Source organism: Anolis carolinensis, chromosome 5, assembly GCF_035594765.1.
Source record: "Anolis carolinensis isolate JA03-04 chromosome 5, rAnoCar3.1.pri, whole genome shotgun sequence".
NCBI classification, from domain to species: Eukaryota; Metazoa; Chordata; class Lepidosauria; order Squamata; family Dactyloidae; genus Anolis; species Anolis carolinensis.
Window position 1 is genome coordinate 67287220 of NC_085845.1, and position 15956 is coordinate 67303175.

General features: G+C 39.2%; 1 protein-coding gene across 50 annotated transcripts in view; it reads right to left on the reverse strand.

Annotated features, from left to right (window-relative positions):
* sorbs2 (sorbin and SH3 domain containing 2) overlaps positions 1–15956 on the reverse strand; it is a 241249-nt gene that overhangs the window by 89012 nt on the left and 136281 nt on the right. For 29 of the 50 annotated variants that reach the window (XM_062981426.1, XM_062981425.1, XM_062981427.1 and 26 more), the window contains 3 exons: positions 14530–15015; positions 10287–10431; positions 4547–4722 (listed from right to left, as the gene is read on the reverse strand). In XM_062981426.1, the coding sequence (XP_062837496.1) occupies positions 4547–4722; positions 10287–10431; positions 14530–15015 (807 nt within the window). The remainder of the gene's footprint in view (positions 1–4546; positions 4723–10286; positions 10432–14529; positions 15016–15956) is intronic. The other 21 variants (XM_062981450.1, XM_062981449.1, XM_062981454.1 and 18 more) reach the window with 3 other exon arrangements.

Here is a 15956-nt window from a genome sequence, read left to right on the forward strand (position 1 = left end):
CAAGCCTTTTCACTCCACAATTTGCTACACAAGGGAGACAAATTTATTATATGGAAGGCTTCTACCTATCAGATGGAACAGAATCCAGAGACATTAAAGGCTGGAATGGCCACTGTCCTGTTCTTAAAAGACAAGCTGCACATTCAGCTTCTCCTAAGGGCTGTCAAACAATGGTTTATATTTGGGTGTAGATACTAAAGTGCAAACATTCTGGCTTCTGTCATGTCATTTAAAGTATATAGCAAGTGCTCCAGGCAGTGACCTCTTCGAGTTACAGAGATACATTGACCAAAAGTAGGTCTACTTTCTCTTTTTTGCAGCCAACATTACCTATTAGAATGAAATGAAATAAAATGTATGAATGCTAATGTTGAATACTAGGGAAGTGGTTCCCTTGGAAAGCACAAACACAGAAAAATTTCCAGTGTGTTTGGGGAAAACAATGATAATGAAGGTGGGAAAGTTATCTCTTTCATCAGCAATGGAATGGACACTGCTGAATCAGAACATGAGAGAACAACACCATGACAGCAATCTATAGTGGAATAATTTTGGGAACTGGATAAATTCATGGTTCAGTTCATGGCTTTCCTCTCACTCCTCTTTGAAGCCTTTCAGAGATTTAAAAAGAGGCCTCAGCCCTTCAGATTTGCTTTGATGGGGCACATAGGGGATTGCGAACGTATCTCCCTCTATGAACCATCTCTGAGATTAAGATCTTCTGGAGAGGCCCTGCTCTCAGTCCCACCTCCTGCACAGGAGCGGCTGGTGGTGGCCCCTTGACTATGGAACTCTCTCCCCAATGAAATTAGATCACCGCCTCCTGACCTTCAGAAAGAAACTGAAAACGTAGCCTTTGGACAATAACTTTCAGTGCAATAAGTGATTATGGAATTGTGCAATTTATGACCAGAATGGCTCTTGGACTATGCTTTTGGATTGTGTGGTTTTAATTAATTGGTTTTAAGACTGAGTTTTTAAATTTTTGGTTTTAATGTATATGTTTTGTTTTATTATTTATATTTGTATGCGGCATCAAATTGTGCCTTTTTGTGAGCCACTCTGAGTCCCCCTCGGGGTGAGAAGGGCAGGATATAAATGCAGTAAACAAACAATCATATAAATTGCACTAGGGATAACCCTTCCATTATTCCGCTTGATTTTTTTCCACAAGTGGATGTTCACTGTTAATGGATGTCCACTGTTGGTACCTATTCAAAGATGGCTCAAGTACTGGATCCCACCAAATATTGCACAGTCTGGAAATATTTTTTTCTGTGAAATACAACTGCCAGAATCTATTAACACATGTGCCATCCTGGCTAGGTCATTTTTAGATCTATAGTCCAAAAACAGTAACTCTTCCAAACTCTGAAAAGGGCCATATAATCTGATGGAGTAAATCCTTGTATCTCTTCCAACAGAAGTGTGTAAAGATTTTATAAGGGATGGGGGGAGTGAGCAATAAAGGAAATGCCCATATTTTTTTCTAAAAAAGGGATTGCTGTATACAATAGATTGGGTTGCTGTGAGTTTTCTGGGCTGTGTGACCATGTTCCAGAAGCATTCTCTCCTGATGTTTCACCCACATCTATGGCAGGCATCCTCAGAGTTAATAGATTGCAGCCAGTTTCATTACGTCAAGTGAGAAATAAGTTTTAGTGCTTAGATAGTTAAGTGCTCGCCACTTAAATGTTCTCTCATCTCAAATGCTTTTTAATATCTTAGATGCAGCTGCTATGGGGGATTGCTGGACAATCTGGAGTGCAGTGTCATCAGTATGTCAAGCATCCTGATTGTTTTGATATAACTGTGAGCTGAAGTTAGCATCAAGTGCCGGTATTAGGACTCTCTCAGGGGTTGGATGAGCGAAAAGTGTAGATTAATCTTGATACTCCAACATCAATAAAATCCTACTTGTTACAGAAGTAACTACACACAATGGCATTCTTTTAATTCTTGAGATCCATTGTAGAAGTATTAACAAGTACATATATTTCCTACAGAAGGGATATATTCAACAAAGCTCTTGAAAGCAAGAATGGTTGAGTATCCATCATCCAGGAATGTTTAGATTTCATCCCTCCCCCCAAATTTTGGAATACCTACACCTGCACATACAGTATGTATTCCAATGTACCTTGGAGATGGGACCCAATCTACATATGCAATTCATGTATCATATATGCTTCAAAACATAGCCTGAAGGTGATTTCAAACATAATGTTTTTAATAATTTTGAATGAAATAAAGTTTGAGCCCATCAAACTATTAGAAAGCAAAGGTGACACTATCTCAGCCATCCATGTGGATATTTTGGAATATTTTGAATTTCAGATAAGGGATGCTCAACTTGTATATGTACACTGAAAATAACAGTCACCTATGGTTTACTGAAACCAACCAATTATAATTGATGTAGACCAAAACTTTAATTATAAAGGAACCATGTTTCTACCTTTCCCCTTAAAGCGATAATTTAGAGACAAATGATGTAGTTATTAAATGAAAACACTTTTGATAAACTTGCCCTATTGATTTCAGAGGAAGATTTCTGAGTAATAGTACTATGTTTTGCCTAGCTATTTGGAAGTAAGTTCAATTGTGCTAAAAAAGTTACTTCCAGGAAAGTAAAGGTCTTCAAAAATACCAGAAAACTTTAGCAGGATTGCTACCAATACTGTGTATATTACTAATTTATAAAATTTCCCTCCAACAAAGATGCCTACAGAAATGTAGATATTTCTCAATATTAAATTTTCTAGAGCCTAGTATAATAAAGATTAAGCTCTGCTGATCTTAGAAAGATTCAGTGAAAAGTGAACTTCACATATGATCACGCTGTGGTTGGCATTGCTAGCATCATTTTCAAAAACACCTGTGCTGTTGTAGATGAATTTGGTACACAGCTTAAGATGAATTTGTGTGCATTATTTGTTTAGAGGTAACGTTGTAAACAGTTCCAAGTTGAGCATAAAGCCTTTGTAATCCTAGGCGTATCTGTTTAAAACTCGCAAAAATATAAACTGTGGCCCCAGCTCCATGCAAAATCAATAGGAAATAAAATCCACTCAATTTAGCAGGATCTATTACCGATTAAACACATGCAGGACTGCAGATTATATTTTAGCAAATATTTACACAATCAAAACTGTCTAAAATGGAAATGCATTGTATACACCAACAACGATCCAAAACAGGAGAAATTTTATAACAACCTTAAGAGATCCAGACAATCTGATCTGGAGGTTTAAATACATAGCTGGCCACATGCCACACCCATTAAGTACAGTTGGGAGGATTTTAATTTATTTAATTTTAATAACTAATATATCCTTCCACTGTGATTAATCAGCATTCTTTAAAAGCAAACCAAGCAACCAACAAACACAGAATAATGTCCTTGTTAATATTCAGGGACCTGTCTGTTCTAAACAGGATACAAACCTCTGGAATTCTTACAGTAAGTATTACTCATTCTTTAAAAGAGGTTCACACAACACAGCCTGATCAAAAGGATAATAAAGAGAAGCTTCATCTGATTGAGCGTTCCCCTCCCTTCTTAGTTCCCACCCTCACTCAGTCTGAATGAAATCTTTCCTATTGCTTTTCACTCCACTTCCATTTCTCTTCCTAATTTCTGTTTCCACTGAAGCTGCTCCTGGAAACTATACAGCCAGCTTGGAGTTGGCAGGCAACAACTACCCACAGAGGCTCAACTTTCACACCTCCCAAAGATTTCACCTGCAAAGGCGTTTTCATCCTGGTTCCTAGGCGTTTCATTCGGCCAGTGCACCGACTGACTCACTTCTTCAGCTGAGAAGGCCGGCAAACTGTTCCTTCCTTAGTAAGCCAGCTGCGGCTGCTATTGCTGCTGCCTGGACCAGCTAGAAGGCGCTGCCCGGCCAACAGTGTGGAAAGAATGCTTCAGCATAGCTAAAAACAAAACACTTCAGTACGGCATCCTGAAAGCACTCAAGCACTAACTAGTGGCAAGCTGTCAAAGCCAGCCTGAAAGAGGTTTTTTTTCCCTTCAATGCTTCTTTCGAAGTCAGCAAAGAAGAAGCTTAATTCTGTGCTGTGCTTCCCTACGCTACTACTTAAATAAATGATTGCTTGGGATGTGTGTGTGCATGAGAGTGAATGCGAGAGAGAATTCATTCATTTTATTCCTGTTAACTCATGCATGCAAAGGATAAAAGTCACTAGAATGCCCCAAAATTTTAGCAAAGTTTCACATGGCAAGGCAAACCAAATATGGAAAGGTGGTGCAAAAGACAAAGGAGGTTGTAGGTCTCCTGACATTTTTGCAATGACAAAGGTAGTAATAAAGAAGACAAGGCGCTCCAGTTATACACCACCATCCTCCCCCTGCTTTGCTACCACTCACGGCATTATATTCATGAGTCCCTTGATTACGCACAGTCTATTCCACATTATATAAGCCTAGAAGAATGTGGAAAAGAAGCCATTACCAACAATCAATTCTTTGTACAAAGTATGCACGCAACCACACACACACACACACACACACAACATTTCCTACCGTTCTAATTGCAGTTGGGATTCCTGATTCATCTACTGGGCCAATCCCTGCATAATGTGGTGCTTTAATGACCGTGACTTTCTTCTCTTCCTCCGACGTTCTACAGATTGGTATTGTGCTGGTGCTGCTGCTGCCGCCAACAGAATGAGCATGCTGTGAGTATGTCTCTGTGGATTCTACAAAGATAATGTTAACACAACACTGTATAACAATTTAATTACCATGCTCAAGTCTGCATAGTGGGCTATGCACTTTCAAAGTCTCATTTGCAACCTATGTGGCAAAATGACACACGCTTCTGAAATACTAGACATTGGGACATTAGCGAGGTTGGAGAGGGGAGTGGATGTTCACTCTAGGACCACAGCTCAATGGGAGAGCACATGCTTTGCACGCAGAAGGTCCCCGGCATCTCCAGTTAAAAGGATCAGGTAGCAGGTGATGAGAAGGACTCTGCCTGAAACCCTTGCAGAGGTGCTGCCAGTCACAGTACACAACATGTGCGAACATGGACACAGTGTCTGAGCCAGTGTTGGTAGCTTCCTGGGCTCCTATTTGTGCCAGAGTGGAGAGGAGAGGTAAATTTAATATTCTAATCTCTGTGCTGAGCTCCGGATGCAGGCACATTTTATTTTATTATTCAGCCTCACATAAAATGGCTGGGAGGTGGTGAGGGTTAAATGAGGGGAAATGCAGGCCAATTTTAGAACATTTATGCCAAAGAAAGAGGTAAAGTAGTTACGCACATCATAATGTTAAAACTGAGACAGACCCAGCTTCAATATACATTGTAATTTTTTTTTAAAAAAATGATGGTGCAACAAAGGAAAGGAAATATGAGTTATTATTTGAATGAAGTTGATGAGGCGGATTTCTAGAGGTAATTTGAATGATAGAAGGCCACAAGGGAGAAGGGGCAGACACTTTAAAGAAAGTACAGGCAGTCCCCAAGTTCCAAACAAGATAGGTATTGTAGGTTTGTTCTTAAGTTGAATTCGTATGTAAGTTGGAACAGGTACATTTGTAAGTGTGTTGTTGTTGATTTGTTCAGTTGCTTCCGACTGAACCTCATGACCAACCCATGCCAGAGCTCCCTGTCGGCTGCTGGCATCCCCAACTCCTTCAAGTTCAAGCCAGTTACTCCAAGGATATCATTCATCCATCTTGCCCTTAGTCGGTCCTTCTTCCTTTTTCCTTCCATTTTCCCCAGCACATTCTCTTCTCCAAGCTCTCCTGTCTTCTCATTATGTAGCCAAAGTATTTCATCTTTGCCTCTAATATCCTTCCCTTCAGTGAGCAGTCAGGCTTTATTTCCTGGAGTGTGGACTGGTTGGAACTTCTTGCGGTCTATCTTCCTTCGCTCAACCTTCCTTATGGTCCAGCTCGCACAACCATAGGTTACTACTTGGAATATCATTGCTTTAACTATGCAGACCTTCATTGCCAGTGTGATGTCACTACTCTTCACTATTTTATCAAGGTTGGCCATTGCTCTCCTCCCAAGAAGTAAACGTCTTCTCATTTCCTGGCTGCAGTCTGCATCTGCAGTAATCTTCACGCCTTGAAATACAAAGTCTGTCACTATTTCCACGTTTTCTCCCTCTATTTGCCAGTTATCAGTTAGACTGGTTGCTATAATCTTGGTTTTGTTTTGTCTTTTGAAAAACCAGCATTTGCACTTTTTTCTTTCACCTTGGTTATAAGGCGCCTCAGCTTCTCTTTGCTTTCAGCCATCAAAATGGTATTATCTGCATATATAAGGTTGTTAATGTTTCTTCCAGCAATTTTAACTCCAGCCTTGAATTCATCAAACCCTGCACGTTGCATGATATGTTCTGCATGCAAGTTGAATAATTAGAGTGAGAGTTTACAGCCCTGCCATACTCCTTTCCCAATCTTGAACCAGTTTGTTGTTCTGTGGTTCTAAGTGTAACTCCAGCCATATTTATATGCAAGCAAGCTTTGGACAGCATAGGAGTGTTAATACTCCTGTGGTGTTTGTTTTGCTATTTTTGCCCCTGTTCAGAAGATTTCACCTCACTTTCTGTCCCTGTGATAATTGGATTTTGGAAACAAGGATTAGTAATAAAGCTTCAATGTAGACACGGAGACACCTTTTCCTCATGATAACTGTTCCAGGAGTGAATGTCCCTTCCTAGAGGTAGATTTCTCTAACTTCCTGTTGTCTCACCCCCATTCTTAACTATAGTCGTTTGCAAGTCAGATGTCTGTAAGTCAGGGACTGCCTGTAATTATAACAACCCCTTGAGTTGAACACAAGTTTGAGGAGTGTGCTGAAATTATCATTTCCTTGTTACTGGAAGTTAGTAAACTGTTTTATTTGGAGTCAGACCATTGGTCCATCAAATCTAGTATGTTTGACTGATTGGCATTAGCTCTGCAGGGTTTCAGGAGGAGGTCCTTCCTAGTCTGAGATGTGAAGGCCTGAATCTGGGACCTTTACATGTGCAGTGCATGCTCTACCACTGAGTAAAATACCTTTTAATGCAATGGCCTGAACACAGTGACAAACTACTTCATTGCATTCTTACACAAACATTCCCATCTATTAGTGACCATGCACCAGTCCAGTTTACCTTCATCCCAAAATTAAATATAGAAAAAGTGCAATACATAGATATAAATCTTGGTCCTTGGAAAGGCTGAGGAAAGCAATTAAAAAAACTTTTCCCACTTGCTAAGTATAAACTGTATCCAGATATAGCTGTGCTTAGAATTGGTCCACTGAAACCCACAGAACAAATTAATAATGATCAGGGCTGGCCCGCCAGATGTTGTTGAACTACGAATGCCAGAGTTCCTCACCACTGACTAGGCTGATGGGACTAGCAGTTCAGCAACATTTGGAGGGCCACCCAGTTCTCACCCAGTCAAAATTAACCCCAATCCCATTGGTGTCAGTGGGTCCCCTCTAAGCTTGACTAGAGATGGTTTCAACACTACCATTCCAGTTCATCTTGGATCATGTGCAACTAGTCACACACAACTGATGCACATATTTTGAACATCTTCACTGTAGTGCTAGACAGACAGCAGGCTTCAGACAATGTCTACCCTGAACAAGAACGATGTTATAAAATATCAGATGAACACAATATTTTCATTTGACAATTACAGTAATGCTATGAATGGTTTTTCTGATCAAATAATTCTGGAATTGCTGGTTACTGCTGCGATACAGCTGCAAAGGTCTTATACAATGTGCCAAAGAATCCTGCTTGCCAAATGACAGTATAATTGGGCAAACAAGCCCTTCATCCGCATATCTTAAAGTACAAAAAGCACATATGTAGTAAATGCTTCTAAATGTAAGTTGGGTCCAGGAGAAGTCTAGACTATTTCCATTTCGTAGAAATAACCAAACAAAGTATAAAGACTACTAATATCTGGCACAGGACCTCTTTTGTTTGTTTAAATTTGCAAGGCTATAAATAACATAGTAGGAAACATATTTGGTAAGGTGGGTTACTGTGTACAAAATAGCTGAATATCTGGGCCTCTTTCCAAATACGTGCAATACTAAATTTAGGGCGGGAAATGTGGACTGTTATCCTATAGTCCAAGAATGGCAGATATCATCTGCTTGTAACAGTGGGATTTTCAGGGACTAGCTAGATGTGATGTCAGCCATGCAAAAGCAAATAATGTATTGGTTCTTTAAAAACAGCAAAAAGCAGCCATTGGGGGGGGGGCAGCATCAGAACTGTACAGAGTGGAAGAAGGGAATTTAATCTTCCTCCAAACTATTGGCCTGATAAAAATAATAAGTACAGAAGAAGAGCTGAATTGCATCAGACCAAACACCTATCAACTTCAGCATTATTTACAAACAGTTGGGTTGGTCCACCAGCTGTCTATGGGAAGCCAAGATGTAGGACATGAATGCAACCCCACCCACCCACTCATTTCCCCCAGCAATCAATATATGGAAACATGCTGGCTTTGGTTTGCTTTTTCCATAGGACTAAAGGCCTTGTTTTTGTGCTGAGGTCTCTTCTTTTTTTGTAATACTAAAATCCACCCCCCCCCCCTTGTAAGCTACATCACATGATAAGATGTTTTATTTGAAGCGTATTCGCCAAACATCTCCATTTTAAAAAGCAACTTCACTTAAGAATAATTTTTTTGCAGAATTAATAAACCCATAATAAGATTCTGGCACACTGCTGTAGCTACAGACAAAACCTGAAAACAGCAACTTCACTTTATATTCAGGTTCTCAATCACAAAATATCTCGCCATTGTTGAGATTTTTTCTCACAGGGTTTCTATGGACAATGGCTCCTTTATTAATGCTTCAAGCTATCTCATGACTCACCAGCAATCCAACTCCATTCGCAGTGGCCCAGTTACCATCCTTGGCACCAAAATGACCAGGACAGCATCATTTCGGTGGAGGGAAATGTATCTGTCACAGAAAATGAAGCTACATATTTTCCTCTACCATGATATCCCTAAATTCTGATGCTTCTAGGTCATTTGGGGGTTGAGAAGACACTGGGTAGAAGTTTCTTGCTGTTGCCATTGCCAGTCCAGATGGATGCAAAATAGAAATTTTAAAAAATAAGACAAAGTGGCAAAATGCACTTGATTTCCTATTCTGTTTTTCCACTTCAGGCATACCTCAGTTAACAAAGCCTCTGCAATATAAGCTTCTTTTTACAGTATTTTAATGCTTGCTCAAACTTCCTTTGTCTCTGTCTAGATAAAAAACTGTTTCAGCAGCATCAACACTGGTAAGAGGATTAAAGAAGGCTGGGAGAAACACATACCTTCAGTTTTGGTTTTCGAAGGTACACATGTTGTAAACAATGCTGTAAATCTTGAGCAGAGAAAGAGTAGGATCCAACTATGAGTGCCTGCTTACAACAGGCAAGGTAAACAGCAACTTCGCACTTTGATTTGTTACTGCAGATAGCTAGATTTTTCACAGGCTCTACTACGTTTTAGGAAATTTTATAATTTTGACAATTTTATTAGCTGGGTTTTTATGTGTGGTGTTGTTATTATACTTATGTCGCTGTGTATTGTTGTCTATACTGTATGTGGCACTTGAGTACTTCTGTGAGCCGCTCCGAGTCCCTTTAGGGGGATGGTGATGGGGTATAAATAAAAAAAAATTATTATTATAATAACTCCCTTACCATGCATGAATAGCAAAACAAAGAGACAAGGGGAGAGCAGATTTGCCTCACCAGCTCACCACAATATGTTTAAAAAAGCACAGATGTTTTGCTGCCAAAATGGAAATTATTAGAAAAGTGGAAGCAGGTAAAAATAATATTTGGATGAATTTTGAAAGAAGCCTTAAAGTGATCTTTGTCCGTGAAATGAACTAGTTGTTCCATTTCAAGATGTGCATATCTTTAGTTTTTTTTTGGGGGGGGGGGGAATCTCCTGAAATGTGTACAATTATCTCTCTCTCTCTTTCATGGTGTGGGAACCTATACCCTCTTTCCACGTTACTTCTGCCTGACACCAAATTTTGTGTTAAAATGTAATGCCCAGGAACTGATGTACTTCATTAACGGAGGTATATCATTTTATTAAAAGGTCCTTTTTGCAGATTTAGGGCTTGCCTGTTCCTGCTGTTAGGGGCACAGTTTGGAGCACATTGTCCATTGAAAATGGGAGAAACCATCCCTTTTTTACATAACCTAGATCAGTGTACAGTGGCTTTTTAAACCTTTAATAAATGTGCACTAGATAAAGAACTCACCCATAGTCCTGCTCTGGTGCAGGTGAACTGTGCTTGAACTGAGTGAGACCGGTGGGGAATAGGCTGAAGTGGGGGAGAAAGGCCTTTGGAAGTGACTCATTGGGCTTGTTGCTGCACTAGAGGTCCCATTCACTGTTATCTGAGTCTGAGAGGGAAGAACAGACACACAAAAAATCACATCCCATGATACCACCCTGAGAACAGCTATGGAAGTCAAATACAAAGGGGGAAGAAGGAGCCGGGATCCTCCAAACAGCAGTTTGTTGTTATAACATATAATTCATAACCCTTCTCCTCCAAACCCCCTCCCCAAAATGGGGCATGCTGGAATCATGGGAAGCCACCAAAAGTTCAGTCAAAGAATCTGCTTTCATACAATACAAAACAAAGAACATCTGCTTTCATACAATAAAAAACAACGATGGCGGTACAATTGTCCCTGCCCCTCAGTTTCTCTTAAATATCATATATTTTTCATAAAAATATAAAAATAACAACACGAGAATTTAAAAAAAAACCTCTTCAAATATCGTGATAAGTCTGAGGCTGAGTTGAACATACTTTCTCATAAAAATATAATTGATGGCTGTAGGTTTCTATGGCTGCACATCTAACAACATATCCACTGTGAATGCTGCACCAGTATTTCCCTTTTATGTCAGGGCTGGCATTTTATGTAAGCTTTGATTTATTAGGGCCACATAACTGCAGCTTTTGAATTGTTCAATTTACACTTTGGTAAAATCCAAACAAATCGCAGCTGCTTTGCTTGGCTGTGCTATGATGCATAATGAGGCGACAGCCTTCGGCGACAGATGCAGAGGTGTCGTTACAGAGCTAGAGGCTAGTACTTGAGCACCATAATGCTGGAGCAGACAGTTCCCTTTATTAAGTGGTTTGCCCCGAGCTACCACAGACTAATCCAGTACTCTCAGGTATAGCTGCAAAGCAGTAAAATGACATCAATTATTATTATGATGTTTATTTATATCCTGCTTTTTCTCTGCATAAGGAGACTCAATTGGCTGTGATAAGTACTAAAATAGGAGCAGCCGGTGGCGCAGTGGGTTAAACCCTTGTGCCAGCAGGACTGATGACTTGAAGGTTGGGTTGTTGACCTGAAGGTTGCCAGTTTAAATCCAACCCGGGGAGAACTTGGATCAGCTCCAGCTCCATTGCGGGGACATGAGCAAAGCCTCCCATAAGGATGGTAAAAACATCAAAAACATCTGGGCGTCCTCTGGGTAACGTTCTTGCAGATGGCCAATTCTCTCATACCAGAAGCGACTTGCTGTTTTTCAAGTTGCTCCTGACACAAAAAAGTACTAAAATAATAATAAACAACCACAAAACCTGAGTCAAATTATCCACAGGTCAGTGTGAGTATTGTACCTATAACTTTTATCAGAAAAGGAACCATCTCATTCTCTGAGTAGAGTGGCAAAAGACAAGAGCTCACTCCGTCTTGGGAGAATCTAAAAGAAGCATCGACCCTCTCCAACATAGCATTGCTTCTAACTTTCTTGAATACCCAAGGGCCCTTCCACACAGCCATAACCCAGAATATCAAGGCAGATAATCCACAATATCGGCTTTGGACTGGCTTATCTGAGTCCACATAACCATATAATCCAGATCAATGTGAATTTTATTCAGCTGTGTAGAAGGGGCCCAAGTAAGGAAAAGGTGGTGGTAGCCAAGTATGCCTGGTTCCCTGAGTTGGCATTTGTGTTTTCCCTTCTCCATAGAATGGCCTTTGATTTACACACAGATCATATCAAAATCCCTGCTTCTTGGCAGGGAGTTGGACTGGATGGCCCATGAGGTCTTTCCAACTCTATGATTTTATAAATCCATAATTTTGACCCCAAAACCTGTCCTCTATTTATATTTAAGGTCAACTTATACATGAGTATATAAGGTAAGACATTACACCAATCTGCTACACTTTTATGTCCAGTGATGACTCTATACCTGTATCTTCAAACTTGTAAGGCAGTACAGGCGTCACTTAAGAAAGACATCAGCTTTTCCAGTCCTAAACTCATTTCTTTGAAAGTTATATACACAATGAGTTCAAAAATCCTGATAAATTTGTTTAGTATCATATCTTACTTTTAAAAGGCTAACTCTGAAACTTTTTGGGATTACAAATCAACCTATTTTATCATCTTAAGTTAGATTTCTTTTTTTTTCTTTCAGAAGTCTTTTAAAATATAAAACCTTATAATTTTGCAATGTGGTCCATTAAATGCTGGCTATATTCCAGCTACTTTTAACCTTGCAGCTGGAACCTGCATTCCTCATTTAAGATTAGGATGAAATTATCCCCATAATCAAGTTGTTGGATGTTGTAGCTTTCATGTGTCTTGCACATATTAATTCATGGATTTTTGACCTATCCATTAAGGACACATGCCTTTACTCTCAAGCACTTTCCTTGAGTTATTAAAAAAATGTGTCCCTGAAAAAAAAATGCATTGTAGCGATGGAATTTAAAGATTACTCATGCTTTTATTCCTGTAAGACAAGAAGTGCTTTAGGGGAAAAATGTTAGTTGGAGAAAAAGGCTGAATAAGAAGCAACTTCATGCAGTCAAGGGATCTCTGCTAGTGGAAAATAAAGTTGTGTTAAATGCTGAACTTATAAATATATTAACATCCATTGTTGATGCACACTTTTCATTATGGTGGCCTCTTAGTCACCAAAACGTTTGCCCTTTGCCATAACTTTCTGCCTGAGGAAAGCATTAAAAAGTTAACTTTTGAACTACAGTTCCCTGAGTTTCAAGCCAAAGAGTAATGTTTTGAAGCTCTATATAGCTGTCCTTTTATCCTAAAATTGTTTTCATCATAAAATAGTATGGTTAAAAAATAATTACAAGGTTCATCTGGGACTAAAATTTGAGATAAAGGCACAGATTCTGCTGTGATAACAAGATGTAGTCCTGTAATATGATAAGCAGCAATCAATAGGAAATATCTGAATGTGTGGATAGTGTGGATATTTTGAGTGTGACAGTATTGAAAGAGGTATAGGTATAAGTACCTTATATATCCTATTCCATAACAATATCATAAAGCCCCAACTAAAACATCTCAAACTCCTCAATTAAAAAACACATTGAAATCTGACAAACAAGGATGTGGGCATTTCTTAGGTTTGAAAACCAAAGTGTTGCATTTGGGTTGTAAGGAAATGGCAGAAGGACAAGAAAGACAACTCACTTGTATTTCCTGTTTACCATTTAGAAACTAACGTGCCGCCACGCGTTGGATTAAAGAGAAGGTTTTCGCACCAGAAATTTTAACTTTGAAAGCAGACATTGTAAAATGCTTATTCATTTATCATCAAGAGATTTATGGTTCACCTTTAATCATATTATCTGGACATTCAATAACAAAATTAATGTCAAATGAAATAATGTTTGAGTCAACAGATTAAAAACATTGAAAACAAATAAAATATGTTTCAGTTAATGTAAACAGAAAAACTACAAAGAGAAATATTTTTCACTGTTCACATTGTGAAAATTCACAAGCGTATTCTTATTTTTTTCTTTCAATTTGATAAGGCTTATTTTGCTATCTCGAGTCTCAATCACTGCATTTTTTTGTATTCCTGTTGACAATAGAAAGTTTAGTACTTTCTCATCATAAGCAGTAGTAGGAAAAATGCTGAACCTATAGAAAAACATATGTCACTCAAAACATATTTTTACAAAACCATTTAGTGAAATATTCTGTGCAAAACTACTTTTTCACAACATTTTGCAAAAGAAGAAGTCCCTGTCAATGTACAAAAATTCAAAACATTGCCTATCCAGCAATAAGACAATATTTACATCCCTGCTCTTAACTGATCAGAAAAGGAAACTTATCTTTCACAGGATGGAGTACTGGTCCAAAGTACTAGAACAGTGGTTCTCAACCTGGGATCCCCAAATGTTTTTGGTCTACTACTCCCAGAAATCCCAGCCAGTTTACCAGCTGTTAGGATTTCTGGGAGTTGTAGGCCAAAAACATCTGGCGACCCCAGATTGAGAACCACTGTACTAGAATGATCTACCACAAGATTTATTTGCTATGACTTAAACATATGACATGTAAACATTTCACATAAAGAAATACCGTCAAAGACTAGCATGCTCATTAGTTAGGTGGAGTGCCAGACAAGGATTAGTTCTTTCCCACATTGTCAGCCTGGTTGAACAAAAAAGGGAGGAAAGAGGAAATATAATTACATGGGAGCCGGCGGCAGTGGAGGTTAAGGTGGTGCCATCTGACACAGCAGACATCTGGCTCAAGGTTGGGGAAGGTGTTTCAGAACAGTCAGTAGTATCATAGTTACAGCTCTGTAGGTCATCTAGAATGGCCGTGGAGGACTCACTCACCGGGCGAGAGGAGTACTCACTCATGGCTGAGTCTGTCCTGACAGAGGCCGTTTCAGTCCTGTGGTGGATAGTACTGTCTGGAACTAGGAAAGGGTATGTGTATGAGAATCGTGAAAGGGCCAGGGTTCTATAAAAGCGTGAAGGCCAAAAACTGGTTGGCAAAATATAGGATGTTACGTGGCCACCACCAATGTCGGGTGAGCGAGAGGGTCTGTTAATCGACACCCTGGAAGGAGGAGGTGAAGGAGGCAGTGGCGAAGTTTCAGCTGAAGTTTGTCTGTGTGACTGTGAAGCATTTACCTCCATCACACTGGCAGTGACTTTCTGGTTTCCAAGCTGAGTTTTGAAAAACAAACAAACAAAAAATAAGAAAACACATTACTAAATTGATTTTTTTAAAGAAGTCTTTTCTTTATCCTTTTGTTGTGTGAAAGAGTATATGAGGGGGGAAAGACACACCACATGTGTGTATTTTATAAAATCAGTCACAGGAAGCACAAGCTAATAGATCAGAAATAAACTCATTACAAAAGAAAACACAGTAAATGAATTTGTTAAGTATTAAGAGAAGCAATGCCAGAAACTATAGTGTATTGGGATAAACATTAATGGCAATTTCCAAGGATCATGTTTCATTAAGCTGCATTTATCTATAATGAATACTTGAGATTTCCCCCACATAATTACACCTAGCTTCTCAAAGGACTCCTATATTCTCAAAGGACCTTAATGAAAGTACACAAAGTACACAGAGTGTGTCAGTAAGGGTCTTGGGACTAGTCAGATTAGGTATCATTCCTTCATAGCCAGTGATTAAAGAAATCATGACACTCGTTTGTATTAATGAGAGGCTTTATTAAATTGATGAGGTTGGGCCACTGTTCCTCCCTTTTGATAACATAGAACCCATTTCACACAGGCAATGCATGAATTAGACTATTGTTGCAATTAGTCTTAACTAAACATTATTGTACCAATTGTAAACAAATAATGGATATCATGTAAATCTAGAGCTACTCCTTAATATTAAGGCTATTATCCTAAAAGCATGTAAGTGTGTATAATCTTCACTGAATGTACACTATGACCCTCTTATCCACTGGTTCTCAACCCGTGGGTCCCCAGATGTTTTGGCCTTCCAATCCCAGAAATCATAGTAAAGGTAAAGGTTTTCTCCTGACATTAAGTCTAGTCGTGTCAATTTCTAAGCCGAAGAAGAGGCATTGTCTGTAGACATTTCCAAGGTCATGTGGCCGCATGACTGCATGGAGCACTGT